The sequence below is a fragment of the Micropterus dolomieu genome, linkage group LG17 (assembly GCF_021292245.1).
Source record: "Micropterus dolomieu isolate WLL.071019.BEF.003 ecotype Adirondacks linkage group LG17, ASM2129224v1, whole genome shotgun sequence".
In the NCBI taxonomy this organism is placed as follows: domain Eukaryota; kingdom Metazoa; phylum Chordata; class Actinopteri; order Centrarchiformes; family Centrarchidae; genus Micropterus; species Micropterus dolomieu.
In genome coordinates this window covers 10,464,157-10,491,498 of record NC_060166.1, presented here as the reverse complement: position 1 = coordinate 10,491,498, position 27,342 = coordinate 10,464,157, and the positions used below count along the sequence as shown (strand labels likewise).

General features: G+C 40.5%; 3 protein-coding genes across 6 annotated transcripts in view; 1 reads left to right on the top strand and 2 right to left on the bottom strand.

Annotated features, from left to right (window-relative positions):
• Window positions 1-964: 964 nt before the first annotated feature.
• itm2ca (integral membrane protein 2Ca) lies at window positions 965-9,832 on the bottom strand. The gene is made up of 6 exons (XM_046074810.1): window positions 9,594-9,832; window positions 7,822-7,965; window positions 7,444-7,632; window positions 6,664-6,774; window positions 2,299-2,449; window positions 965-2,111 (listed from the first exon to the last, which is right to left on the bottom strand). Exons 1-6 carry the CDS (start codon window positions 9,684-9,686, stop codon window positions 2,020-2,022), a joined length of 780 nt encoding a protein of 259 aa, XP_045930766.1. The 5' UTR covers window positions 9,687-9,832; the 3' UTR covers window positions 965-2,019.
• A 1,408-nt stretch (window positions 9,833-11,240) lies between these two features.
• cab39 (calcium binding protein 39) lies at window positions 11,241-25,550 on the bottom strand. 4 transcript variants are annotated; one of them, XM_046073931.1, is made up of 9 exons: window positions 25,410-25,550; window positions 20,171-20,326; window positions 19,877-20,041; window positions 18,595-18,713; window positions 17,057-17,225; window positions 14,475-14,534; window positions 14,009-14,074; window positions 13,523-13,666; window positions 11,241-13,418 (listed from the first exon to the last, which is right to left on the bottom strand). In XM_046073931.1, the coding sequence occupies exons 2-9, from the start codon at window positions 20,282-20,284 to the stop codon at window positions 13,230-13,232; spliced, it is 1,026 nt and encodes a 341-aa protein (XP_045929887.1). In that variant the 5' UTR covers window positions 20,285-20,326; window positions 25,410-25,550; the 3' UTR covers window positions 11,241-13,229. The 4 variants fall into 4 exon arrangements, with proteins under 4 accessions (XP_045929887.1, XP_045929886.1, XP_045929889.1 ...); XM_046073930.1 differs by having other exon boundaries at window positions 25,284-25,527; XM_046073933.1 differs by lacking the exon at window positions 25,410-25,550 and adding an exon at window positions 23,954-24,041.
• Window positions 24,200-27,342, top strand: part of her8.2 (hairy-related 8.2) — a 10,483-nt gene continuing 7,340 nt past the window's right edge. The window contains exon 1 of the mRNA XM_046073936.1: window positions 24,200-24,392. The gene's annotated coding sequence lies outside the window, so the exon portion shown is untranslated. The remainder of the gene's footprint in view (window positions 24,393-27,342) is intronic.

The following is a 27,342-nucleotide window of genomic DNA, read 5'->3' as shown; positions in this document are numbered from 1 at the left end:
TGCAGTGGCAGCTAGTGGCGCAGCTAAAGGGACTGTGTTGCAAGTAGTGGCCGTGCAGTGGCAGCTAAAGGGACTGTGTTGCAGCTAGTGGCCCTGCAGTGGCAGCTAGAGGCGCAGCTAAAGGGACTGTGTTGCCTGCAGCTGGTGGCACTCTGTGGCAGGCTATGGCAGGTTAGCAGCACTTGTTAGGCAGTTGAGAGACACCTCCCTCAACTCGCTGTTAATTATGGCAGGGACAAATTTCCAGGGAAATTTGGAGATATGCGTGCATTGTTTGTTGACAGTTCTGCTTCCTTGAATCTGTTTTGGATGGTTGTTGAGCATGGCAAGCACGTTCTACTTTTTTGTTTTTCATTCATTTTATGTAAATACATACATTACATACATAATCAATATTTGCCACAGAGTTACATTAGCTGCCACTGCCAATGGGAAGATCTTGGTGATGTTGGGTGTATTTGACCTATACCGCTATTTTAAGCAAAGTGAAAAATAACTTGTGGATCCACCCCGTGATTCAGATCCGCACCAAAATGTAATGAGTTTTTGGTCAATGCCACACCTTCCACCAAGTTTCATGAAAATTGGGCCATTAATTTTTCTGTAATCCTGCTAACAAATACCCATGAAAATATAACCTCTTGGTGGAGGTAAAAAAAATTATATATAGCCAGAAAATACAATAGCAGAAACAAATACAGAAAATAAATAAATAAGGGCATTAAAAAATGTGATGCAGGAAACCTGAGGAACTGATATCTCCAGCTGTTGGCGATGCAGGCACTCAATATGAAGTTGCAAACATAAAAAAAAAAAAAAGTAAATAAATAAAAATGAAAAACAAAAGACTTTGAAATGATATTTATGTTTTGTGAAGATTATTTAACATCATGGCTGCACCATAAAGTTGTAGCTGGGTCAGCCAATGGGTGTCAAAATAAATCAAGCATCAACAGATACCTAGTTATTTTTACTAATTTATTCAGACAGATTTCATCAGCAGACAAAATATACAGGTCAAAGTTGGTTTTGTTTAACTAACATACCATATAATATACTCCCTTTGTGTAGCATTAACTTTAGTCCAGTCTCTGACTCTGGACTAAGGCTTTAAACGTTGTTTTACAAAACATTCTAACAGTGCAGTTTTTCTCTTATAGATAACACATGCAAGGGAAAACAAAGACACTATTTTAAGATGATTCACGAAGGCTTTGATGAAGACAGCGCAAAAAAACTTGATGATTATGACAATAAAAGAGAAAAGCTGATGACAAATGAGAACATCAAAAATAACTATCCGTCTTCACCAGTTTCAATTATGATGCAATATTATACGAAAAAGTGAATGCAGTTTAAATGCCTAATGCGACCTTTTCTAACTTCTATTGTGTAATAATGTTAAGTAGGAAATGAAAAGCAGAAAGCGGCAAGGAAGCAACTGGCAGGCAAGAGGATAAAAATGCAAGCAACTAGTCGTCAGCAGTTATTACATGTTTACATTACAGAGAACATGAGAAAAAAACCCTGAAATCTATGGATAATGTTTGCTCATGAAAGCACGGCTTCATGCTTTGCACAGATGACTGTTAGTAGAACTAGGAGACACAAAGTAACCTCCAGGGCAGGTGGAAAAACAGTGACACAGTCACCTTGACAACACATAGAAACAGTCATCTTCCCCAATGACAGTAAACAACAGACAAATTCTCAGAGGAAGAGGAGAGGTCTTGAAAGTATAATTCATTACTGGCTAAAGGACTTTGCTACAAGGAAAATCCTGTGATAGAACCAACAACTTAGTATTGCATCATACATCAGAAACCGAATAGAACGAAAAAAGAAAAAACAGGCAGATAGAGAAAAAAACAACTTATGTTACAAAAGGACATCAAACCTAAATCACAAGTAAAGTGCAACTGAGACATGAGCAGATCCACAGAAGGATGCTACAGTGGCTGGGGTAGTGACTGGAGATGTGCCTTTGGGTGGGTGGGATGACACGGGTGACAGTCGTTTTTACGCTTCATCGCAGATAATCGTCTCCACCACGAATTTATTCTCAAAGTGACGGATGTGGTGGCAGTCCTTCGCCTCGCGCTTGTTGATGCCTGAGAGGGAAACAGGGTGAGACACAGAGAGGGGAATCAGTGACGTGACTTTGTTCGGTGCGTGCTGAACTTAACAATAAAGCTACTTTGGCCCCTTAAACAAAAACACTGTACTGCCATCCAATCAGGTGACATTTTGTTTTTTAAATGTATGTTTCCACTGATCCCTCCATTAACCCCAACTTACGTCTGTGGGTGACACGGCGGTTCAGGCGGTAAGTGTCCTTCCCATTGCACAGGCGGTAGATGAAGGGTCCCAGCTGACGCATATTGTGCACTTTGCCAGTCACCACCATCTCTTCATGGATGATGTAGGTCTGAGGCAAGTATGTTCCCTTCTGCAAGAGACAGAGGTACAACCACAACAACCTCACTGGTATATGTTTCTCAACAGAAACACTCAAGTGCCATATAATGGGCCGAACTGTCCAAAAATAGATTACATTCGGTGTCTGCATTTTCATTTAAAGTGTTGACAGGAGTCAATGTTACAACCAAGTCTTTTTAATCAAATGTGTTAATGTTTAACAAGCTAGCTTGCTGTCAGTTTGCAAGCTTGCTAGCTCTGTAGCAGTGGCGGTCTGGCCATCTGGAGTACTGGGACAATTCCCGGTGGGCCGGCCAACCTCCGCGCCTTCCTTAGCCTATACTTTTTTTACTAATAATAAAAACGTTGGCAGAAGGTTGAGCAACATGGGCCAACCTCCCTTTCTCCTCAGCAGAGGCGGAGCCAGATGCTGTAAACATTCGGGGCTTAGCCCAAACCTAGGTGGGTCCGGGGACATGCACCTCCGGGGCTAATTTTTTCCCCCTTAAGCCAGCTAAATGCTGTTTGAGACGATAGAATGCCTAAAAATCTATACACTATCTGGGAAAAAGAGGAATGTTTCTTCGGAAAATAATTGTCCTGTAGAGCTACAATCTATTTTTTTTTTATTTAATTGTTCTCCAGCTGTAGTTAATCCAAAACACAACAAATGTTGAGGATCTCTCATTTTCTCTACTGGCAACTAAAAAGAGACATAACTTATGTGATGTTACTATTTTTAAAGAGGTGGTATTATGGTTTTTGGCTTTTTCCCCTCTCCTTTATTGAGTTATATCTCAAGAAAACTCTGCTCTGAACTGCCTGAAAACATCTCATTTGTAGTCCAACCTTTACTTCTCTTTCTTGTGACGTCACAATGAAAATACGTGTCATAATGCTCGCTGAGCGACTACTCGGACACGCCCTCAAAAACACAGGTGGAAAAACACTGAGCTGCAGCACACACCTCTCCTCTCCCTTCCAAACACTAGCTACCCTCAAAGCAGTCAATGGACATAAAGTTGTTACTGTCATGTAGATTCCGAGCTCAGTTAAAACTTTATGGATGAAAGATACTTTTGTTACAGATCAATAACTCACCACTCTGAAACTCTTGCTCCAGTCTAAATTTCAACCTGGTCGGCAACATGTAGCCTACAGCTGAATCGAAGCCGTTTACCGTCTTTTCGCTGAACCCGCCCTTCTCTGCTTCTGATTGGCTAGTAGTCCTTAACTAGGAACTGCGCATGTGCAACTTCCAACAAAGATCATTTAGAGACAAGATGTATCACTCCATAGCTAAAACGAAGCCTTCGCACACAGGGTGAAAAGAGGAGCTGCAGCAATGGGCAGTATGGCAAAAAATATGGTGTTTTTTGAAAATTAAACCATGTAAACCTGTTCTGGTACAACCTCTAAATAATAATAATTTTGAACCTGAAAATGAGCATAATACCACTCTCTAAGTTACATAACCTCTTTAAGTTACATAACCAAGGCACGGTAGAAATATGGCCCAACAGTTTCTGGTCATCATTGGAGGTGGGAATCTCTAAGCACCTTACGATTCCATTTGATTTACGATTCAGAGGGCTGCGATGCGATTATAAAATGATTATTAAATCTCCAAATCATCATCAAGCATTTCATTTGCAGATTAAAATCCGAAACAAAACGTCTCCTCATTAGATTAAAAGGACTAGTTTGCATCCCTAATTTACTTTACGGATTTCAGCTCCTTCATGGTCACCACCGTCCTTCTCTCACCCCTACTGATCATAAACTTATCATATCATCATAAAGAAGCAAACATTTTAAATGCATATCTTATTCTCTTACTTTTACTTCTGGCATCTGTGCTTCCTTAAATCATCTTCTATTCTTTCCTTTCTCCTAAACGTTCCATTTCACCTGCTTTCACATTAATTTCTTCTGGTGTCCCTGGATCACTAACTGCAATTAATCCACCTGCTGTCCCTTGCTGTGACGCCTGTCCTTCCTCTTCCCTAGTTGACTCATCTGTGTGACAAAATAGTCGCTCAAACAAAGTCTGATCAGCTAACATTAGCTTTGGGGCTTTAAGCTAAGCAAACACAGTTGCATCTAATGACGTGTAAAACCTTTAGACTGAGGCCAAAACGCCACCATAACTCGCTGATACTAATAAGTTTCATCTCATGTGTGCAATAAAAGTCAAAAAGGGTTAGGGTTAACCCTAACCTGACGGTTGATACTTTTAAGATTCAGACATGTGATGTGATTGGACAGTGATATTCATTAAACTAGCCTATTATTACTCTTGTTAGATTAGTACAGGTATAAGATCAAATCTAAATTTTTTTTTTGAATATGCTGGAAAAGTTAATTGTGAGCACCAGAACTAGACAGAGAGATTAAAGACTTAAAAAGCTTTTGAGTAAATTAGCTGATAAGCTCAGGTCGACATTTTTGTAAAATAAATAATTTATTCTGAAATTTGAATACATTTTTGGATACTAGAGTTTTGATTCTATGAGCTGTAAGCCCTACTCATCAAAATGAAAAAAGGCTTGAAATATTTATAAGATGATATTTTTTTATTAAATTATGAAAGAAAATTGAACTTTTCCGCGATATTAAATTATTTTCTAGCACCCACTTTTCATACTCTCTCATATCTTTCTCGCCATATTTCTCAATTATTCTCTCTTCTTATCCCACTAATGTGCTGAGATCAGCTCTAAGACGCCCTGAGATGATCATTTGATACAAGCTCAGACACAATGTATTGAAACTGTGCGCTTCACAGGAGGGAAACAAGCCTCGGAATCGGCCGAACATCTCTAATAGTGAGATAATGTCACCTAATAACTCCTAACTAGGCAGCAATGCAGTCACTTAACTCAAGTGTTACAGCTGTGCACTCACAAACCTGAAACAGTTGTCCGCGGTTACCTCTCCACGTAAAAAACTTTTGTCTATAACATCAGCTGGTTAGTCAGCTAGCACGCACGCTCACTGAGGGGGCGCCAGTGAAACAACACAGACAACAGCCCCCTATCACAACGACAAAGAAGAAGAGTTCTATTTTTCTTTTCCTTTAATAATGTTAATTAGCGGCTGGCAAACCGGCTGAAAGATGCATTACCGCCACCACGGTAAAAGAGCTTTTGCTCCGTTGTTTTGCCACTCCAGGCAGAAAGACTGAGGGGAAATGAAACAAAGTTGAACTTATTTTAAAAACCTAAAAGAACCGGGGCTTTTGATAAAACATTCGGGGCTTAAGCCCAATTAGCCACCCCCCTGCTCCGCCTATGCTCCCCAGGCGTGTTGTCTATTCCATATGAACGTCTATGCAGCCCTTAGCCCCGCCCCTTCTGTCTCACTCACACACACCACAGCGCAACTGACAGCTGGAAAACGAGCTACAACAGAAAATGGAAAAGCAGAGTTTGAAAACGTTAAAGAGTGAGGCTGAAAAGTTCGGAGACAAAAGAGTCAAAGGTCTTAGAAAGGAAATGTAAAAAAGTAACAGACTCCTTCCGTAGTAGTAGTACTAATACCAGGGCCACAGACGCTAAGACCGGGAAGAGTAAGATGCCACAGCACTGTTCACGGGTGAAAGATTAGACAGAGAGGACAGCAAAGCCAGACATGGTGAAGCTGAATGGTAGATGTGTCTACATGTGTTAATACAACATTTTTATCTCAAGGCTTCGTGTCATTGTGAGGTAGTTCATTCATGACAATTTCAGTGTGTGTTCTGCAGCCTTTTTAAAGTAGTACTGTCATAGGCATTAATGGCTGTGATGCTGCTAGGTGGTTTATTAGAGGCTGGTCGAGTTTGTACGTGCATGCATTAGCAGGGCGGCTGTGGTCGAGTATACGGTGAACCGTTCTGGTGGGCTGGTCTTCGATCAAAGACCAGGGCCATTTTTTACTCCCAGTCCGTCCCTGCTCTGTAGCTTATGAGCCATTAATGAAATATATTAATAACCCTAATCTATTTAATAACACTATTTAATGAAATTATCTACAAGCCTGAAAACAAAAGGCAAAGAAAATAGAAATAAGTTTAAAGAGCTCTTGTGGCTGACTAGCATCTTACAAGCTTGCTATCGTTGTAGCTGTTAGCTCACTAGCTACTAAGCACTTTGGCAGAGCCTATTTTGCATTTTGCCTATTGGAGAACAGCGAGGGTAAGAATTCAAGACAAAAACGGTGCTCATGAAGAAATTAAATTGCCAAAGATTGCAGTTGTGTTACCTTGACGTTGATAAGTAGCTCCCAAAGGTTGCGTGGAGGCATCACGATGGTGGTGTTGAGCTCAATAACGTAGCACTTGTCCAGAGCAATGTCATGGTAGGCAGTCAGTCCCTGGAAAATAAAGCAGTTTATTAAGACCCACTCCAAAGACCTGTGCTTAGATTTTTTTGTACTGATGTTTTAATTCTTGTTATGTGTTGGCAGTTCTTTGTGAAAAATTTGGAATAATTGTAGCCATGGTAATGGTTGGGCTCTTGACATGGCGATGTCAGCTGGATGCTCCATCCACTATTTTGGCTGAAACTGAAATTCCTCAACAAATATTGAATTGATTGCCATTAACATTTAGTACAGAATTTCACAGCCCCCAGAGCATGAGTCCAACTGACTTTGGTGATCCACCGTCTTTTCATCTAGAGTAACCATTGGGTCAAATTTTCAATATGTCCAATATTTTGCTTTATGACCAAATACCTCAAAAGCAAATGACATTCCTGACATCGTGCTAATGAGCATATGTTAGCATGTTAAACTAGGAAGGTTAACATGCTAACCATTAGAACTGCCTAACATCAGCATTTTAGCATTGTCATTGCGAGCTTGTTAGCATTAGGCTCAAAGCACTAGCTGTGCCTAAGTATAGCCTCACAGAGCTGTAAACATGTTTTACATTTAATTTATCATTTCAGATTTTTTTCCTTTTTCTGTAAGTTTGAAGTGTGCCATTAAAAAATGGTTAGGAGTTATGAGTGTATCTCATGTGTGTGTGTTTGCCCTCACTCTGTGGAAGTCATGGATTATATCAGCGGGGTCGCCGCCTCCGAAGTGAGGCACGGGCACAGTAATCTTCTCATAGTTGTCAGCCAAGTAAATGCCGACATTTTCCTCCAGCTCCTGACGCCCACGGAGCGGGGCATACACAGAGTCTTCGTAAAGCACCCTGCAGTGGAACAGGTTCTCCTCTGGGATCTGCACTCACACACAAATCAGCATCTAGATCAACACACCAGCTGGAACAGTCGGAAACAAGTCTGTAACAAGAATATCCTTCTTATACAGTAGTGACTTCAATAAAAAACTAAGGGCATGATTGCATTTATGAATACAGTTTTTGATTGACCAATCTGAGACATACAGGACACAGTATTCAGGTCTTACATGAGGTATAAAGTAGTAGCGGTAGACATAAATGGAGGCAAGGACCAGACCGGCCATGAAGACAACCAGGCCAAACGTCAGGCAGCACAGGCCATTGAGGGGAGACTTTTTGGGCCGCAGTGGCAGGACCAGCTCCTCCTCATCCTGGAAAAACACACACACACACACACACACACACACACACACACACACACACGTCACATTAATACTGCAAACGGGCACAGAAAGGCTTTTCCAGGCAGCTTCAATCCAACTTTCAGCTTACTCATCTTCACCGTGACGAGCAGCTGAAAATGACCCGAATTAACTGACTGCTAAAATAGCAGCTCATAGAAATGCCGATGCTGCATTTCAATCAGGAATTAGCAGCGCTGAGCGCGGCCAGAGGAAGGGATGATGGAGCGCTTGGTGATGAAAACTTGACTGAGATGGTGAGTAATCTTCCCAGGCGCCTCCAGTCTCGCAGCCCATCTGCCAGTGCCACGCGCGCAAACCTTTGTTGGCAGGGTGGCACTACACACAGATAGTAGCCACTCACTGTGTGCTTCCATTTACAAAAATAATGACTAGTGGCTTGGTGCTTACTGTAGCACCGAATGTTGTGGCAGGTAAAATTTTCTTAAAGAAACAACAATGGTTGCTATTCTTAGCCTGAGCTATGAAAGATAAAAAAAATTATTTGTGTGCATGGGAAATGGCTGTTATAAGAAACTTCTGAACAACAACACAAAAAAAAGTTGACCAAATACTGTGTGAACATGTTCCATCATGTTACAAAAGGAGAAAACACAAAAAGCTGTGATTCAGAATGTCTACAGAAAATGCTGTATATTGTTGCACAGTGTCTGATGCATTCATTTCATTTCAGTTTACTGTTCTTTGTGGATGCATAAGGACAAGAAGACGACTGTGTATGTGTGAAAGCACACTTCTGTGAGTTTTCACTTTGTGTTCTCCCACCCCACTGAGAGAGATAGAGGCTCTTTCACACCAGCTGAGAGCGTGACACACCAGGAGGCCTGTGTCTCCTGGTCAATACATTTGGATGAACCGATTTCAAAGTCACATTGCCACTCCAGCCCTGTACTTTTGAAATATTCACTTTATATGCATGCCCGATGTCCTATCTGTATTCCATTATGGTTCCTCATCTTCGGGGCTCGGTCATATATGTTTGATTAGGGTTGAGGCGATGCTGGGATGCTGCTACGGCAAAGTTGAGGACTCTGCCTCCTTTAGAGCTGTGAAAAATAATCTTGCATGCGCTGCAAGCCACAGCAAGCCATCTGCCATTTTGTCAGCCAAAGCTCATGCATTTCCTGCATTCTACCTTTTTAAAGCTGGGGAGTTGTTTATTTATATCTGCATTGAAGGGCAAAATCGTCAGAAGCCATGCTACTTGTGAAGCCCAGCACAAAGCCTTTCTATTGTTGAATAGCTTTTTGCTTCTAATCCTCTAGGCAGTCCTAAACAAAGAGCATGCATTTGACATTATTTAACTTGCATCAAGCCTGCAATAAGCATACTGGCAGTGGCGCAGAGCAAAGCTTCACAACAATGACATGTTTTATTTCCAACCAAATGGCGATAGATGCTGTCAAAAATCCCCTGCTTTTCATTGCTGTGCAGGAGCAGGCTTTCCTGTAGACCCACCAGGCAGGGGAGTCTGACCACAGCAGGTAGGCTATTACACTGAATACCATATGAAGACCACAATAACAAACACTGTTAACGTTAATAAGGTAAAAAACAATAAGCGAAGCGTTACTCGCCATCGGATGAGGAATGAGAATTTCGGTCTTGTCGCCATCGCTCTCCTTCTCCACTTTCTGTCCCGCGACAGACTGGAAGCTGATCTTCACCATGGCTCGGTGTCACCGTTTGTCTGTCGGTCTGCTGCAGGTGCTCTCGCTCTTCGTCTGCTGTTAACGATAGCTGGCCACCCTTCTGAAGCAAATCCCCACACCTCGTCGACGGACCGTCCTCTACTCACCTCTAGGCTGCTTCTCGGTCTGTTTTTGTCTTTATCTACCGGAAGTGTTCTGTTTTTTTTAAATGAGCCTATCTGCCCTTAAAGGACCAGTCCGCTGCTGTCTGTTCACTTTGAAGTGCCGTAACGAACTCCATTCAAAAAACACACCATTGTATCAGCTCACATTTAATCAGTGGCCTATACGTTCGCCAATTAACAACCGCTTATTCTAGCTTAATGAAACAATTCCACTAATATAACATTACACAACCAAAACGAAAGGGGCTTGAAAAGTGTTGATAATAAACCCCTATTTGTGCATTAATCGATTGTATAGTAATTGTATTGTTGTTGTGAATGGATTTCCTCCAAACACAGGGGGAGTGATTACCAAACGCAGGGTTGCAAAATTAATACATGATAAAAGGCAGGATATTTAATGATCACTGAAATCAATTGTTTCATTTTTATTTTGTACAGTTAGGTACAATTCATGTCACAATCTCATGGACGCTATTTGTGTTTCAGCTGCTTTTTAAAAAAATTAAGTATTCTATTTTTAAATAGTAGCTCACAATTATGAGACACTAAGCCATAGTTATCAGATGCTTTTTCATGATCATGAAACTTAATTATGACACAATTATGATGGAAAAAAACCTGAGGGGCTTTCATGTGGCAGTCTAGACAAACTAAATGGTCACTTAATAGGCTGTTTTGTGTTCATGCTTTGTGTTTAGCTGTTTTTAATATTCATTCAATTAATATTCAATGATTAACTTAATTCCAACTAAGTGAAACTAAGGTAAGACAAAGCATTGGCAGAATATAGTACAGCTCAGAGGTACTTGTTCTTCAGTTGAGTATTTCCATTATGTACACACTCCACTACAATTCAAAGGGAACTATTGTATTTGTTTTACTCATCTACATTTATCTGCCAGCCATAGTGCTAAGTTGCTTTGCAGATTCATATTTTTCCTACAAAACAAGGAGCTTCTAAATTGTAATGCACTGTTATAAACAGCATTTAAGTCTTAAGTTTGTTAGTGGTTTCTCAAACTCCACAAGCTACAACATAAAAATGCTAGGTAGCACTTTCAAATGATGCGTTATAGAGTAATCAATATTTATTAAAAAATGACTATAGATTAGTCACAGGCTATCAATAAAACAACTTATAGGTGGTAAAGGTGTAATAAATTTGTCCAGTACATTTGCCTTTGTAAGGAGCCAGTCTGCATAATGAGTGATTCTATTTTTGATAAGAAAGTTGATTGTACTCTTGTACTTGTATACATGTTTGATTGCACGACTTTTATATATAACGGAGTATATTTATATGTGAGCAAAATAAATCTGTCTTCCACCACTGGTGAAAAGGTCCCACTTCAATATACCAAGCTGATGAACATGCACCAATGTTAAGAGACATTTGACAGATGAGTTGTTAAAAATGACCACAGCTTTATTTTATTCCAAATAGGGTTTTTTTCTTCTTTATTTCAATTGTAGGGCCCAGGCCTTTGACACATCTGAAAGCACCCACACGCTCTATGCTGAAACTGGAGTCAAGCTCAGCATACAGCCATGAATTCAATTTGACATTTCAATGTTGTTAAATACTTGGAAAAAATAAACAATTCCAGTACAACATCTTTAGTACAGCATCATGCACAGCCAGTGGGGGAACATGCATGTTCAATGAACTATGAGGGCTATCTGAGTAGCGCTGTTGTCTGCATTGAAATGACAGGTTTTTAAATTAACACATCTGTGGTTTCATCAGTTTTTCTCAGCACCATGAGGCTCCACCACGCCCATACTCCACTACCCACAATGCTTTACACTCATAAATTGTACTGGAATTATAAACCCTCCAAAGAGAAAGGCTCAAACATGAGGAGAAGGGGGGGGGTGGGGAGGATAACAATGATGTGCCGAGTTGCCAATGTACTGATGCGCTCACCCCTGAAGCGCACTCACTGTGACGCCACACAGCACTCCCTTGCCACTAGCAGAGTGGTGAGAATGAGGGGGAAAAACAAAAGTTAATGAAATTGAGGATGGGGAAATCCCTGCTATCCTCGACTCCAGTTAGGCAATGTTGATCACTCAGCACCTCACAAAGTGCACAAACACGCAGGCTTTAATGTTTCAGTTAATGCTCTCCCAATCCCATCCCTCCCCTCCTGCAATGTTCACACCCCAGCACGTTTTCAGCAGTCTGAGATACTCAAAATGTAGATGGAGAATAAAAAAAGAGGATTAACAGATCCAGAGCTAATACCATGACATTCCTCTGCTGTACAAATTGTTAATATCCTATAGGTTAGCTAAACGTGAGCTGGCCCTTTAAGTTATGTACAAAGAAACCCACCAGCAACCATTTTCAGCAGTAAAATGAAATGCAAAAACAATGTCACTTAACTTGTTTCTCGTTTCTTTTATGGTTTAGAAAGTTATTTGATTACAATTAACCGAAAACCTGATGTTTAAGGTCATATATATCTCCATATGTCAAGGTTAAACAAAAATCTACAAAGCAAAAAAAAGGCATATGTACACGTTCACCCTGTCCCAGAAAACAATAAAGACACCCGACTCTTGGGCTTTACCAAATTCAGACCTTACATCCCTTCCTCCTTTCCTCACGTGCTTCAAGTGCTGTGTCGTAACAAAGCACACAGGAGGTAAATGGTTCTGTGTGATGGCATCTGAGAGCTTCTCCCCATGAATCGCTAAAATGAACCACGGTTGCTTTACTGGATGAAGGCATTGATACAAACTGTAGCGGTTGCTGTGATGCACGTGCATTTCCGAGTCTGTGGCACTGAACCTGGGAGCCAGACTGGGCAGGCCATCACAGAGCCGACGCAGGGTACAGCCATGGATCTGTCACATTTCAAGGCATGCAACAAACACACCAATGTTCAACTTGCTCGTACCATTTCCATCACAAGGTTTTAGCTGATATTCTTGCAGTATGTGTTTGCATGTTTCTTGTGTAATGCATTTATGCGTGTAAACGTGTCTACTTTTGTTCCTTGGTGTGTGTGTGTGTGTCAAGAAGTCTGCCTTACTTTGAATGCACGGACATTGTCTGTCACCAGGTTTGATGGACTGTTGTGTCATAACATATCTTACTGTGTCTCAATGTGCAAGAAAGCAGCAGCATCTATTATTTTTCTCTTATTTCTTTTGAAGGAAAAAGACTGAAAAATCTTTTACAAAATAATCAAATGTTCACTGAGGAGCAGAGGAGCTTGCGACTTCCTGATGAGTTGATATGGGTATGTTGGTTTTTCATTTGTTTCCTCAATTTTTGTTCAGAAACCAGAACAGCAGCTGCTGATGGGTCCGTTAAGCAGACGTTGTCTGGATGTTGTCCAGACATGGTCCTGGTGGCTCCTCCCCCCACCCTCTGCACCCTTCCTCAGGCCTCCTGGGGTGCAGGCCTCTTGAGGTCCCTGATCTGTTTGACCAGGTAAGTCTTTTCATCATTGAACTGTTCATCCTCCATTCTGTCGTTCTGGAACTTGCTTAGGAACTCGATGAGTTTGGTCTGGTTCTTCAGCAGGATGTCCAGGATTGGCTGTGTCTTGTTAGGGTTGGCCACAAACACCTGGTAGTGGAGGAAGATCACAAGGATGTTCATATATGTTCAGAGATTGTGCACTATGTTTAATCATATCTTTGATGTGGTCAAAAGTGTGATTTATTTTTTACCTTAAAAACATGGAAAGCCTCAAACTGGATGTTGCGGCTCTTGTCCCGTAGCAGGTTCATCATTAGTTTGAGATTCTCTGGTTTGCTGATGTATTTTGTCATTATGGTGAAATTGTGCCGGTCAAGAAGCAGCTCCCCCAATAACTAAATCAGTTCAGAGTTAGAAACAGAAATAAGTATTAATTTGAATATATTCTTGTGTCCAAATAAATTTTGATTATACAGATTGTGGCTTCAGGTCTACAAAATGCAAAATGTTGAGATTACGGTGAAAGTTAGACCTAAAGGCAGCATAAGGCAAGTGACGATAACACTAAAAGGGTTTCAGAAGACATGTCAAATGTAGTGCCCACTAGATGGCAGTCAGAACAAGGTGATGAAGAGGGAATGGTATAGAGAAACCCAACACTCTGACAAGACCCAATCTTTAAATAGAATTGCAGCTCTACGTGAGACCTGCTTACTCACACGACCCAGGGTCCTTACCTTGAGGGACTGCCTTTTAGTCACGTAGTTTTCTGAGTGGAGTAATTTCTCATATTCGCTAAAGAACTAGAAAGAGAAAGGAAGAAGTAGTGAGAGAGAGTCATCTAAATGCCAAGTACTGTTTTTCACAATTGCATCTGTGTCTTGTATCAAAACACAGTGACAAGGAAATGAAAGACTTCCCCTCACAGACTGACAGTTACTTTGTGTTCACAGCTTGCAAATCATGTCCCAAATGGCTGGTTTGATGTTGATAGAAATGAGACAGCCAGCAAGCCAAATACCCAGACTGCCACATTCATCTGAAGATTTTAGAAATTGTCATCTTACACAAGTTGAATTCCACATAACGATTCTCTTCTTTTTGCTACCCAGAAATATTGCCATATGCAAACATAACATACATACCAATTTAAAGCCTTTCTATTTCACTCTGCCCTATTAAACGCTAGGTGTGTGGACTTACTCTGTCATAATGTTGCTCCAGAAACTCTGCACTCAGTAGCTTGTGTCTTGTGAGGAGGTCCTGGAAATAGACAATGCAGACTATGAGAAATAACGACAAAATGTTTATGACTTAACCGGGTCCCATTTGTCTCCTTTTTGGACATTGTAGGTACAACAAACTGAAACAATTACAGAAATAATCCTTAGAGATGCATTGCAATTTCATCAAAAAAAACAAAAAACAAAAAAAAAAAACCTGAAACGCTAAATTTAGACAGAAAAAATGTTTTTGGGTTACAGTGTGATTAGTGATATTTCTGGACATAATCCTTTTCAAAGACATAAGAAGACTGGCTTATCTGTTGCAATTATGTTAGCAATTTAATCCTTTTTCTGGACTGAATAAAAAGTGCTTTGTCATGAATGAAGTCCTTTAACACCAGGTCAAGCAGTGGTGTTAAAGTTTGTCCAAATAGCACACGTTTAAAACAGAGTACCGCTGACAGACGGCTGAACAAACAGCAAACTACTGGTGGTGGTTTAAATGATAATATGACAGTATGATAGTATGAAACAATACATTTAAGAGTTATAAATTCGAAATTAAGCATGACTACAACTACATGGCCCATTTCTAATCTTACATTTAATTAGAAACTAAGATTTTGACAAGGCTTCCACAAAAGCCACTATGAATTTCTTTTGAAAATGAGAGGCAGATTCATGACCACTCGAGCAGTGCGTCCAGGGCCCTGTTTCAGAAAGCAGGCTTAACAAACTCTGAGCTTATCCCTGAGCTCTGAGCTGATTGAGCGTGAGGTGGGAAACTCTGAATTTTTGGTTCCAGAACAGCTGATCAGAATAAGTTCAATCAACTCTGAGTATGTTGAGCCTGATCGAAGCGCGTGCGTGGGGATGAAAAAAAGACATCATCAGTGGAGCTCCGATACAACGATTCACCATGGCAACGGGTAAATAAAGGCAGACACTCCATTTTAATCGGGTGGAGCTAGAAATATGAATGCGTGCCAATGCAGACCATAATAGACTCTAAAACGCAGGAGTGGAAGAAGAATCAATGCTATATTATTATTATTAGGCTACACAGCGTTGCTCATTCATCATTTACCAGACTAGACTTTCCTTAATGAATGATAAAGTGCTACAGCCCATTACATTCGATTTTAAATAGGAAGGCTATTTTTATTAAGCTGTAACCCGACGGGACAAAATGCCGGTGGCAATCAGCTACCTGATTACGAAAATAGGTAGGCTATAGATCAAATATAAAACTCAGTTTACTTGTGAACCTGTGATTGTAAAGTCACACTCACACCCAGCAGGTTAGCCTATTATTATTATTTTTTGCAGTGGAAAATGTGTCTATAGGTTAAAGTTTTAGACATCCATTTTACATTAATAAAATCTTGCACATTTTGTATTTTATTAATGCTGTCAAAACACATTCAGACTATCAGTAGGTAATGAAAAACTCACTTTTAAACCTTTAGGCCTGTTTGTTTCAGCTGCACCAGTCGTTCTCACTCAGAAATAGTCACATTATCTCCAGTTGATAACTACGAATGTTCCAATCAGTGCGACTACAATATGAAAGATTACTGTTGATTGATCAGTTTTATAGGTTAGCCTACATATTAAACAGCGATTACTGCAGTAATGTAGCCCACAGTAGCCTAAGTGTTTTCAGTACAACTGTCCACAGAGTCGCAGCGTTATACCTAAAGACTGATTTTATGCTGAGGATAAATCTACGATGTGCGAAGATCTGTCCATACATCGATGACAGATTGATCATAAAGCGGTCATGTTCAAGATCATGTTTGGGTAAAAAACTAATAGCCTATCTAACCGGGATTTTAAAGTTTTTGAAGATGTAAATGTGTTCAGATATGTGCATCGATATCGACAGAATGAATGAGGAAATGAAACTGTGTGAGAGGACAGCCGCCTCAGGCTTCGCAGGACGCGTCAGAGAGAAACTGACAGTTTCCAACCTATCCTGCTGTGAACCTACACAGGAGGTTCACAGCAGGATCAGTTGCCAGAGTTACTGATCTAGGGATTATCTGATATCACTCTCTGAAACGGAAAACCCAGAGTTTCCCTCATCTCGGGCTTAACATACCCAGAATTTTCACTAATCCCACTTTCTGAAACGGGGCCCAGGTCTCTAAATCATTGCATAACTTTGATCCCGTTTTTCCCATTATAAAAGCCATTACTGGCTCCTTATGCAGTCTCTGAGTCTGTTTGTGTCACTGTATTAGCAATATCAGCAGCAGCAAGTACTTGCAGCAAACACATGATTAAATTTACTGTTTGAGCTGCCTATTCATTGAAATGTTTAAAATTATATAATGTAAAAACCACCATCAACGAAATAGCAGGAAGAAGGAAAAGGAGACGTTAAAGAGACACCTCTGCTAATCACTTACAGTACGTCTACTGAGTAACTTTTAAAAATTATACTTTTGCAAAGATGTCACTGGCTTGAAGACGTCAAGATTGACAGATGCTTCAGAGGATTAATCAAAACAAAATTTGCTACATTCTAAAAGCTGAACATCTGAGTCAACTTACTTTGAAAGTGGCAAATGCATCTGAGGCAATGTCGAATGTGGACATCTCCACATATCTGAAGAAGTCATAAAACTGCTCTGACCACAGCGTGATTTTGGCCAGCGGCTCATGTCTGATGCACTCCCTCAACATGATACCGCAGTTCAGGGCAATCTCTGGAGACTCATACCTGCACATAACAGCAACACAGGACTAAGCCTCATTATCATATAGAAGCAAACAACACACACGCAGTGTATTGAACATTCATTTATTGATTGCAAATAAAAATTTGCAATGGGATGGTGAACTGAAACAAGAGATAAGTGAGCTGCCAAATGTCCTGCCATAATCATGACATCACTATTACACATGACCAGTTGTGCTAGTTAGGTCACTAATGAAGCTAACTGATAAATTACTTGGTACATTACAGCTGTTATTAATTATATATATATATATGTGTGTGTGTGTGTTTTTCTTCTTCATTACACATCATGATGCTTCATATACCCACCATCTCAACAGAAACAACCCTGTTGTGCGAGGTTAACATTTTCTATCGCAGTAGGATATTTAGAAATATATCAAAAATACGATCTATGTTCATTTTTAGGGACACTGAGACCATCTTACACGCCTTTATTTCATCAGGCCTGGATTACTGCAACAGCCTTTTTACTTACTTAACCCAGAAATCTATTGATCGACTCCAGACTGTCCAGAACTCTACTGCCAGGTTTTTAACCAGAACAAAGGAATATGACCACATGACCCCTGTTTTAGCTTCTTTATTTCATGATATAGGAACACTCCAGCAGTGAGACTGAACACATCAGTTATAAAATGTATAAATGAGGAGTAGTGGTTGAGATGGGTGAAAGGGAATGGTGTTTACACCACTGATATAGAAGCACACTATGCTCAGGCCGGTTTTTAAAAAAGGACCACAACAAAGAGCAATTTAACAGAGAAATCACACCTACTGCAGAACAAGGGAAGTTCCCATTAGGTCCAGCACAATGGGAGTATTTGCATGCTTTAGGTTCTCTCAGAACAAACTCTTAAATCACATCCCTTAGAAGAAAAGTCACATTTTCAATGAGCTGAACTACAGACAATGGCACATTATTTGTTGCAGATATCACTTCTTAATAGCATGAGACAATGTAGTATTTTCTATTGTATATACCATACTGTATATATGTATAAATCCAGATTTAAAAGTATTAAATCCTTTTACTCACTTGAGCTATATTGTTTGAAGTATAATGATGTAATTGGTTGAGCATTGCCTTCTGTACATTCCTGGGCACGATATAAGTCCAAATATTGTCAGCTTTATTTATATTTACTCATGGAGCACAGGAACAACTTCTACCAAAGCTCAACGTTGCTTTGAGCTTCTTCTTCTTTAGGCAACAGTCAGACCATTTGAAATCAGGTGCTTCTACTTCCCTTTATGTTACTAAGGAAGTTGCTAGCAACATTATCCAGAAATAGAGTAAAAACTAAATGTTCAATGGGAGCATGATTACTCAGTGTGTGTGTCTCCTTACCCTTTAAGCAACATGAAGAGGATATTCTGCTGGGTGCAGAGGTACTCCACTGTGGGCGTCCGAGTGCCAATCTGACGCCTAAGGATGTTGTTGAAGATCTGAGCCACATCTTTCTTTCCCTGGAGGTAACAGATAAAGCATACATAACGTTACCAACAAAAGAAAGGTCCATGGCACTCTTCTGGCAAAAAGTTTAAAAGCGTTTATTCAGATGGCTATTTCAGGGTGAAATTTTAAATACATAGACAATGCTTGTATTTGTTCAAAGACCTGTGTAACAAGCCGCACGTAGCAGGACAAACAGCCTTCTTCAGGGTGTAGCCCTCAGCATGCAGTTTAAACATATATAAATATATACATAAAGGCTCGATAAAGCAGTATTAGTATATGCAATACAACAGCAGTGGTTCTCAAACTTTTACTGTCACACTCCTGTTCAGAAGCCAAAATAAGTTAATGCCCCCCCCAGCAAAATTCATTCATTTTTATCAATCATTAACAATAGAGGTCACTGAAATAAACAAGATTCAGGTTAGCAAAATAGCCTTGCCTGCATCAGGGCACTTTTGTTTGTTTGTGTCACCACATGAATCATATTCATGCAACTTTAGGTCCACTCAACATCCACGACCCCCCTGAAGTGGCTCTACGCCCCCCAGTTTGAGAACTACTGCAATTGAGAATACAATACACAAAAAGGTTTTATAACACAGCTGCATTCAGGAGCTAGAAACTACTGTATTTTTTTATTTCTACGCTGTTGCAATGTTTTCATTTTAGGTGTTTCAGCACAAGGAGAGGAAAACCGATGTCCTCTTAAGATAATGACAAGGAAATTGAGAAATAGCCACCAAAAAAATTGTATTTCTATGTTGGACGCGTGATTTGCAATTCTTCACCAGCCTTTTCTTTTGAATAGGGAGGGGATGGGAGACAGTAAAAGGGGAAGAGAGCGATCACACAATACAATGAGTCATGCTGTGATAGGGTGAGTCAGGGAAGCCTGCAGCAGCAGCTACCACGCAGCACCAGTCTGACGTACTGCAGGGAGACATGAGTTTGCCCACATAACTACAAAATACTCAGGGTTGTCACAAATGTCAAAAACTGTCCTTACCACCTGAATGTACATTTTCAAAACATATCCCTGTCTCATGTTCACAAGACACATTCTTACTGTGTGTTTATACCTCAGATAAACTTTGTGTGTTTAGTGTTTTCCACTTTTCAATCTCATTCCTTAAATATTTTTCTGCCTCACTCCGAAGAAAAGTAATCTCACCTCAAAGTCGATGAGCTGCAGGTCCGCTACCAGGGTGCTGAGCAAGCCACTGTTGTAGAGCTCCTGTGCTAGCTGGGCCACTGCTTCTGTTTGGGGCTCTTTCTCATTAGTCCCGTACAGGATCTCCTTCATGGCCACCAGGCTTTTTGACACCTCCTCTGTGGCCTGAATTAAATACATATAGTACACACAGGCATTTACATACCATTATTTACCACTACTTACACTAGTTCAACCTTCTCAAAGCTACTTAACCCCCTCCTCCTCCAGAGGAATGAATCCCACAATCCTTACCTTCTCAGCCTTTTTGTCAGAGATGTCGTGCTTCTCAAGCACTGTCATGCTGTCCTTAAGGTTCTTGACGATGTCCGCCGGTGACTTGTGGGACTTGCCAAAGGGGAAAGGCATGGCGGAGAGTTACCACGAGCAACCAAGGAGCGGACTGTCCACCTGAGGAATGAAATGTAAAACTGGATCAAAGCCTGTAATTAGGGATGCAAAAAAAAAAAAAAAAAAAAAAAAAAAGGATGCTAAATAACATGAGTGGGTCATCGCTTTAAAATGAAATATCTTATCGACCCAAAAATGACAGGCACTTAAATTACGCGCATGCAACACAAGTATGTCTGTGGTTTGGAGGCTTTTTGAAGTGTCCGAAACAGATAGCGAAGTTGTTATTTGCAATAATAGCATTCCTTCAACAATACGAATTTAACAGCCCATGATGATGCATTTGTGAAGAACAAAGAAAACCCTGTTAGCAGAAGTTTTCTTATTTTGTCCAGTGAATGTGTACATTTTGAAAAGCATTGTATTTTATGTCTGCATCTGCCACTGGGCCATCACGGTAAAAGTAGGCATAATAATCTGTTAATTCCACTACCAGGGAGACTTGATGTTGTCTGCAATTAGGTGGAAAGAATATGTGCATATATTGGCAGCCAACAGCAATCTGCAAAAATGAGTTGGAAAATATGATATTGGTAAAAGTCCAACATTGTGTAAAGACGGAGAGACTGCTGAGAAGAGGTCTAATAGCATGTAAAAAACACCCAAGGAGCAGAGACAGACCTAAATTAATGTTGTTGTGCTGTATAAAATAAATTATTAACTCACGGATGACCTACAAACAATAGTGTCCCAGTCTTTCCAGACAATATCTATGCAATACTCGGCTCAATCTAACAAGCAGTAACACAAAGGTACGTGGTGTAGTGGGTAAAGAAGGTGATTACAAATATATAGCCAGTGACTCGCAAATGATTCAGACGTTATAATCATGAGAACACAAGAATGACGCCATGCAAGTCTGGACAAAGGCTGAAAAAACAGAAGATACAGGATAACACATATACCACAGTGCCAAGCTTCATCAAAGAACCTCTGCAAACCACTTACAGTTATACATCTACAGCAACTGCATTTATGGTGACATGAACTGTGGTGATGTTTTGTTTAGGGATGCGCCGAAATGAATGTTCTTGACCAAAACCGAACATAATGGAAAATACCAAATAACAAACATGTACAGTCACTTTTTTTCCATTTATTTTGCCTTTTTTTTTTTAAACCATTGCATAAATGAAATAGTCAAAATGTGCTTTTTACTCAGTTTTTCCAACAGGATTTGGAGAGACTATGGTGGGTGGGTCCGAGGCCCGAGATGGTCCAGTAAAGTAAATTACATGTGTCCATTTACTTTTAATGGACACATGTAATATGTTTTATACTTTCTGTGAATATAATCCAATGAATCTTATTTCCATAGTGTATCGACACCTTATTTTGAAAACCGGACGTTCTCAGAAGTGTATCCTCGCACTAAATTCATCAACTCTGACCCTATATGTGGTTCTCGTATCGCGTAACATGAAGACTTCATGGCCTCTCTTCAGGTAGGACTCTCATACTGCAACACTTGCCTTTGTAAAGAGAGAAAATGACATGATGAAGTCGCTAACCTGCCTGTCAGCTCGCTCTGGTCCGTTTCAGTTACCATAAAGGCTTGAATATGTGTGCACTACAAATTTAGGTGTGGTTAGCTTATTAGCCTTCTCAGAAACGAGTGACAGAAACACTCAAAGCAGGTCAGACCGTGTGTGGCCTTTTCTAAGAAGTCAGCCACAGATGGAGTGGATGGCTAGGAGACAATTCAGCAGAACAGTGTCTGCAAACGGTGATTTTTGTCTCTTTCTCCGACACTTTAAAATACTTCCACACTGCCGACATGTCAACGTAATTGTTCGGTAAAATTTATTTTATTTATTCCTTTTTTTTTTTTTTTTTTTTTTTTTTTTACTTATTAGGCCGAACACCGAAAGTGCTTTTGTTTTGCTATTTTCGGCCGATTAATTTCGGTGGCCGAACATTCAGTGCATCCCTAGTTTTATATGTAAAAACACTGTAAATTAAACTAAATGATCTAATGAGCCTATGTTACCACTCCCCTACTGCTCATGGGGTGAAACAAGTAACTGACATTGCATTATATTATCATAACATATCTTAGTCATTTATTTATTCTTTCGCTGCAGTGTTGTGAAACTTTCTGTTGCGTTACTGAGGTAAGGTACAGAAATATCAATGCTAACAGTTCAAACCTGTTTTATATAGTATATAATAGTTTCACAAATATTGTGTTGTATTGCAGATTTGTTTCTTCCTACATACCATTTGTCAAAAAAAGCATCTGACTTGTGATCCTACTGTTATTGTGGTCAAATCATCTTGACAGTATTTTGAGTTACTCTATGATTTCTAGCCCTGGAGTAGCGTGTCAACAACAACACCAGGTTGAAAGATAGAAGCAGATAGTGCCGTTGGAGCTTGTTGCCAAGAAAGATACTGTTGGTGGGCCAAGTCTAGTTTCCACAACAATCTTTCAGAGCTGGTGCAATTGTTTCTGTAGAGTGGTCATCTGTAGCAAAGGTTCCCACTCCAAGTAGCCTAATGAAATGCACTATTAAGCCCTGATGTGAAGCGAATTACTTAGTTAAGCCCTAACAAAAAGCTCATTGCTGGAACTTAATACTAATAAAGTTCCATACCAGGCAAATATTGAATATACAAATGCACCTGAGAAATGGTGATGTATTTTTAGAACTTGTGATCATAATATCTAGATTTGACCTTTAATGCTTCACCGAGCAGTCATACAATTTAGTGAATCTTCTTCAGTAAATCATTAACCACGCAATGTTTACTGTTACCATGTTGACATAGCCTCATATGACCCACTCCCTGAACAGTGACTAATAAATCCAAGTAAACACACTGTCACATTACTAAACATCCTGTACTGTAACTAATTTAAACTAATAAACACAATCTCTCTATACAAAAACATTTAACTAAACATAAAACTAAACCATGCTACAAAACCATAGCAAAGACATAGGTGATGCAACTGACAGACATGACACCGGTCATGGCCTTATTTAACTGGGTTACTTAACAAACACTCTTATCTACACAATTCTCTGACCCACCCAACCACCACTGTGTGTCAAAAGCCTGTTTTCTCAACAGACAAGAAGTGTACAAAAGCTTAAATAGCAACACTGCAGCCTGAATGTGCTTCTTTACTCAGAGTGGGTCGTGCCTGATGACTACACAACCTATTTCAAGAGCTCACCACAGAAATATATATCAATAAAACTTAATCCCAGTCTCGACATCAAGGGAAATAGTTTCATTAAGCATGCTGCACTTTGAGACATCCATTTACATATACTAAGGTTTGCCACAAATCATAAACATTAGTCACTCATAACAAACAAAAAAACCTGGACTACCAGTCTGACACCAACCTGCTGTCCTGTCGGGATCCTAAACTCTGAACGCAAACCCTCGAGCTGTCACACTTCCTCTTATGTCTTGGCAGGGAGTCCACATTTAGAAAGCAACGCTGGGGCCAGGAATATAAACAAAGCAGCACCTAAGTAGGAGGTGCAATCCACCATTCATATATGATGCGTCATGTGTGACTGAGCTGAAATATAAAACTTCTCTCCGGGTTCACTGGTGACACAAGCACTTAAATTCCATTTGCTTACATCTTTGTTAATCTAGACAAACCTTAACTTCGCCAGGTGGCCAAATCCGTCTTTCGCACAGGCTAATGCTTGTTAATTTAGCCAGCAGGACCGCTTCAGTATCTGTGACGCAAATAAGAAGGAAACACATATGGCAGGTTCAAAAATCAGCTGGTCGCCGTCAGGTCTCGTGCGCTGGAGTAATGTTACGCCAACAAACGTCAGAGGTGCTGTGGGCCTGACTTTTACACAGACTGATCTAACATGGCCTGAACGGCGCAAAGTCCAAACCTCTGCCGACTCTCTCAAAGAAAATGACCGTCATGTTTGCCAGAGCAGACTTTAACTTTACATATCCACGATTACAACAGTCACTGTAGTCAACTTTCAGAAAACAAACAAAGCAGTGTCAGAAGACAGCTCAAACGCCACCCCCACCCTTCAGCCCCAGACGGCAGCAGATGCTCTGCTATCATCTGACAGTAAGCTAGCGCGCAGCAGCTACGTTAGCTAATACCAGTCGAGTCGACTAGCTAGCTGATCTACATGTGTCACAAACTATTCCTAATCCCCGTCTGCTACACTTATTATCAAATGTTAGGACTTACATAACTAACAAAAGTCAAACAAGTTGCCAACCCGCGGCACGGTAAGCGGGCCAACATGAAGCTGACAGTGAGCACCGCCCCTCTGTGTTATCCATGCCTGGTTTGTGATGGTGTGAAGCCTGCCAACTTTGCGCAACACTAACAAAATGGAAACTTGCTCATTGAATAATTATGTGGATAACGTTACCAAATGCGAGACAACGCTGAATCGCAGTAAGATATGCGATTCAGCCACCTTTACTTTTTACATGACTGATCACTGTGTATGTTTGTGAGCTACTGTGGCCTATAATATTCAATCACTGTCCCCACAACAATAGTGCTACTGCTGGCTGTCCTGCTTGGTGAAAGTGTGTGTGTGCTGTCGACACACAGAAGGCCTCGACGGGCCTGATGATGTTTTCAAACCTTTCCCAGCTGATTTGGCTTCATTTAAAAAAAGCTATGGGTGTAGGAAGTGAGTCAATTTATGATCAGTTTTGTCACTTAATATTGGTAACGTCAGCTAGCCAGCTAACTTAGCATAACGTAAGCCAGGCCTGGTAGTGGCTCCTCGCCTTAGTCCTCAAGCCCATGCCGGACTTTAGCAGGTCACCAACAGCATGCTAGGTTCAGCTAAGACGTTTTTACACGCCGAGAGCTGCCCACCATGCTAACGTTAGCAAGTGTAACGTTAGTAAACGTGCTAACTTCAAGGCAACCGTTGTTAGCTACTTTAGCCTTACACCACAATGCAACATTATATACAAAGCACAGTACCGTTACCTTGTACACGGCGTTTTTACTAGTTTCCCCCGATTTGTCAAGACAGCAAAGGCAACTCAGGTGCTCCTTGGAACGAAATATGCGTTGTTGTCCTTGTGCGTCGCCTCCCCTTGATGGTGAACTTACTGTAGGTAAATGTGCGGCCCGTTTCCTACTTCTTTCTCTGAGTCCGACTGGTAACGCAAGCACCGGAGCGGTTGTCCCTGCAGCAGCGTCTAGCGCCTCCTCTGGACGACTCGTGCCATGGCAAACAGTGGTGGTGGTTACACTCCGCGATGACGGCAGGTGGCCGTAGGAGGGCGCGCTCTCCCCACGGACAAATCTTCTTTTTCTTCTTTTTACTGGCGACTTACAACCAGATGGAGCATTATCGCCACCTACTGTATTTTAGTTGCTTCTGCCTAAATGTGTTTGTGTTCAGTCCAGTTTGTTGTAGAAAGGATGAGATGTGTTTGAGCTCCATCTTTCCGGAGTTATTTGAGAAAATAGTTTTAATGTCCATTTGTGTAATTCCTTCATGTTGCAGTCCATTTCTTAAAGCCAGTCTTTCGTTTGAGTATTTAGTGCACTCAAACAGCACAGTTTCTGGTTGATTGCATGCCTCACCATTTCCAACAAGGTGCAGAGATGCATTTAACTTTGTTTGACCTAGTCTAATTCTGCTAAATTGACACTATTCTCTCCTGCTCTTCCCCAGTGTCTTTTCCTCCCCCACTTTCTGCTGAATCTTGTATAAATGTCTTCCTTTATTTCCATTATCCCATAAATTCTGCCACTAGTTTTGCTCCTTACATATGCTTTGATCTCTACTTTGCTTACTGGTACTGCCACCTCTACCTGATTTACTTTCAACCCATTTTTAGCTAATGTGTGTGCCATCTCATTCCCTTGGATGCCAATGTGTGCTGGGACCCATAATAACTTAACATTAATCCCCAAACTACTTATTCTATATAAAGATAACAATATTTCAAACAATATATCCTCCCTACATTTTGACATTGTACTTTTGACCACGGACAAATGTCATTCCAGACACACTTTGCTGCTGCTGTTATCGTCTTCTTCTTTTCCTTCTTATTTCCGGCAGACTAGACGCATCTATGGCGTATTGCTGCCCTCCTCTGTTTGTTATTCACATCTTAATGGTGATTGCCTATATCATTTTGTATAATCCCGTTTAATGTAGATCCTCAATCAGTTTCTTCATTTTGTTCCAACTATCCAAAATAAGTAGAGTGGGTATGCTAAATGTAGTTTCTCCAATTGCTCCCAGGTCTCTAAACAATTTTCTCCTTTGACAGGAGTACTTTCTACAATGAACTAATACATGCTTTACTGATTCCTTGTCTCCACATTCACATTTTCCATCAGGATGTTTACCAGTCAGAGCCAGCCCAGTCCTCTTCCCATAATGCCGAAACCTCAATCTGGACTGCATCTCTTCTCTTACATCTAAAAGCACATTTTCCTTTTTCTATAATTCTTTGTACTGATTAATATATCCTCCCTTTGCTTTCATTTTCCCATCATTTTTGCCACATTTCTTTTACTGACCTATTTATTATTTCTGTGTAATCCGGTGACCTATACTGTAAATTAATTTGAACTCCTCCTCCTGTACCGCCTTCTTTCCCACCCCATCTGCCTTCTCATTACCCTCCACACCCATGTGTGCCGGAATCCACAGAAACCCCACCTCATACCCTGCTTTGTAAATTCTATACAACACCTGCATAATTTCTCAAGTAAATTAGGTCTTGTCTTTGTTTTAGTATCTTTAATTGTAATTAGAGTTGCTGCTGAGTCACTACATATGACTGAATGCTCCTGTTTGTTATCTTCAACCCACCTTAATGCCCATAGCACTGCCACCAACTCTGCTGTGAAGACCGACATGTGGTCTGGAATCCTACCCTGCAGTTATCTTCTGATAAGCTATCATATATGGAGAGCAGAGAGGAGGCACAATGCCTCAGTGTCCTGCTCAAATATAAGGCACGACAAGTTTGTGGTGGGAGTAATTAGCCTACATTTAGGCCTAAATAGGCTACTTTAG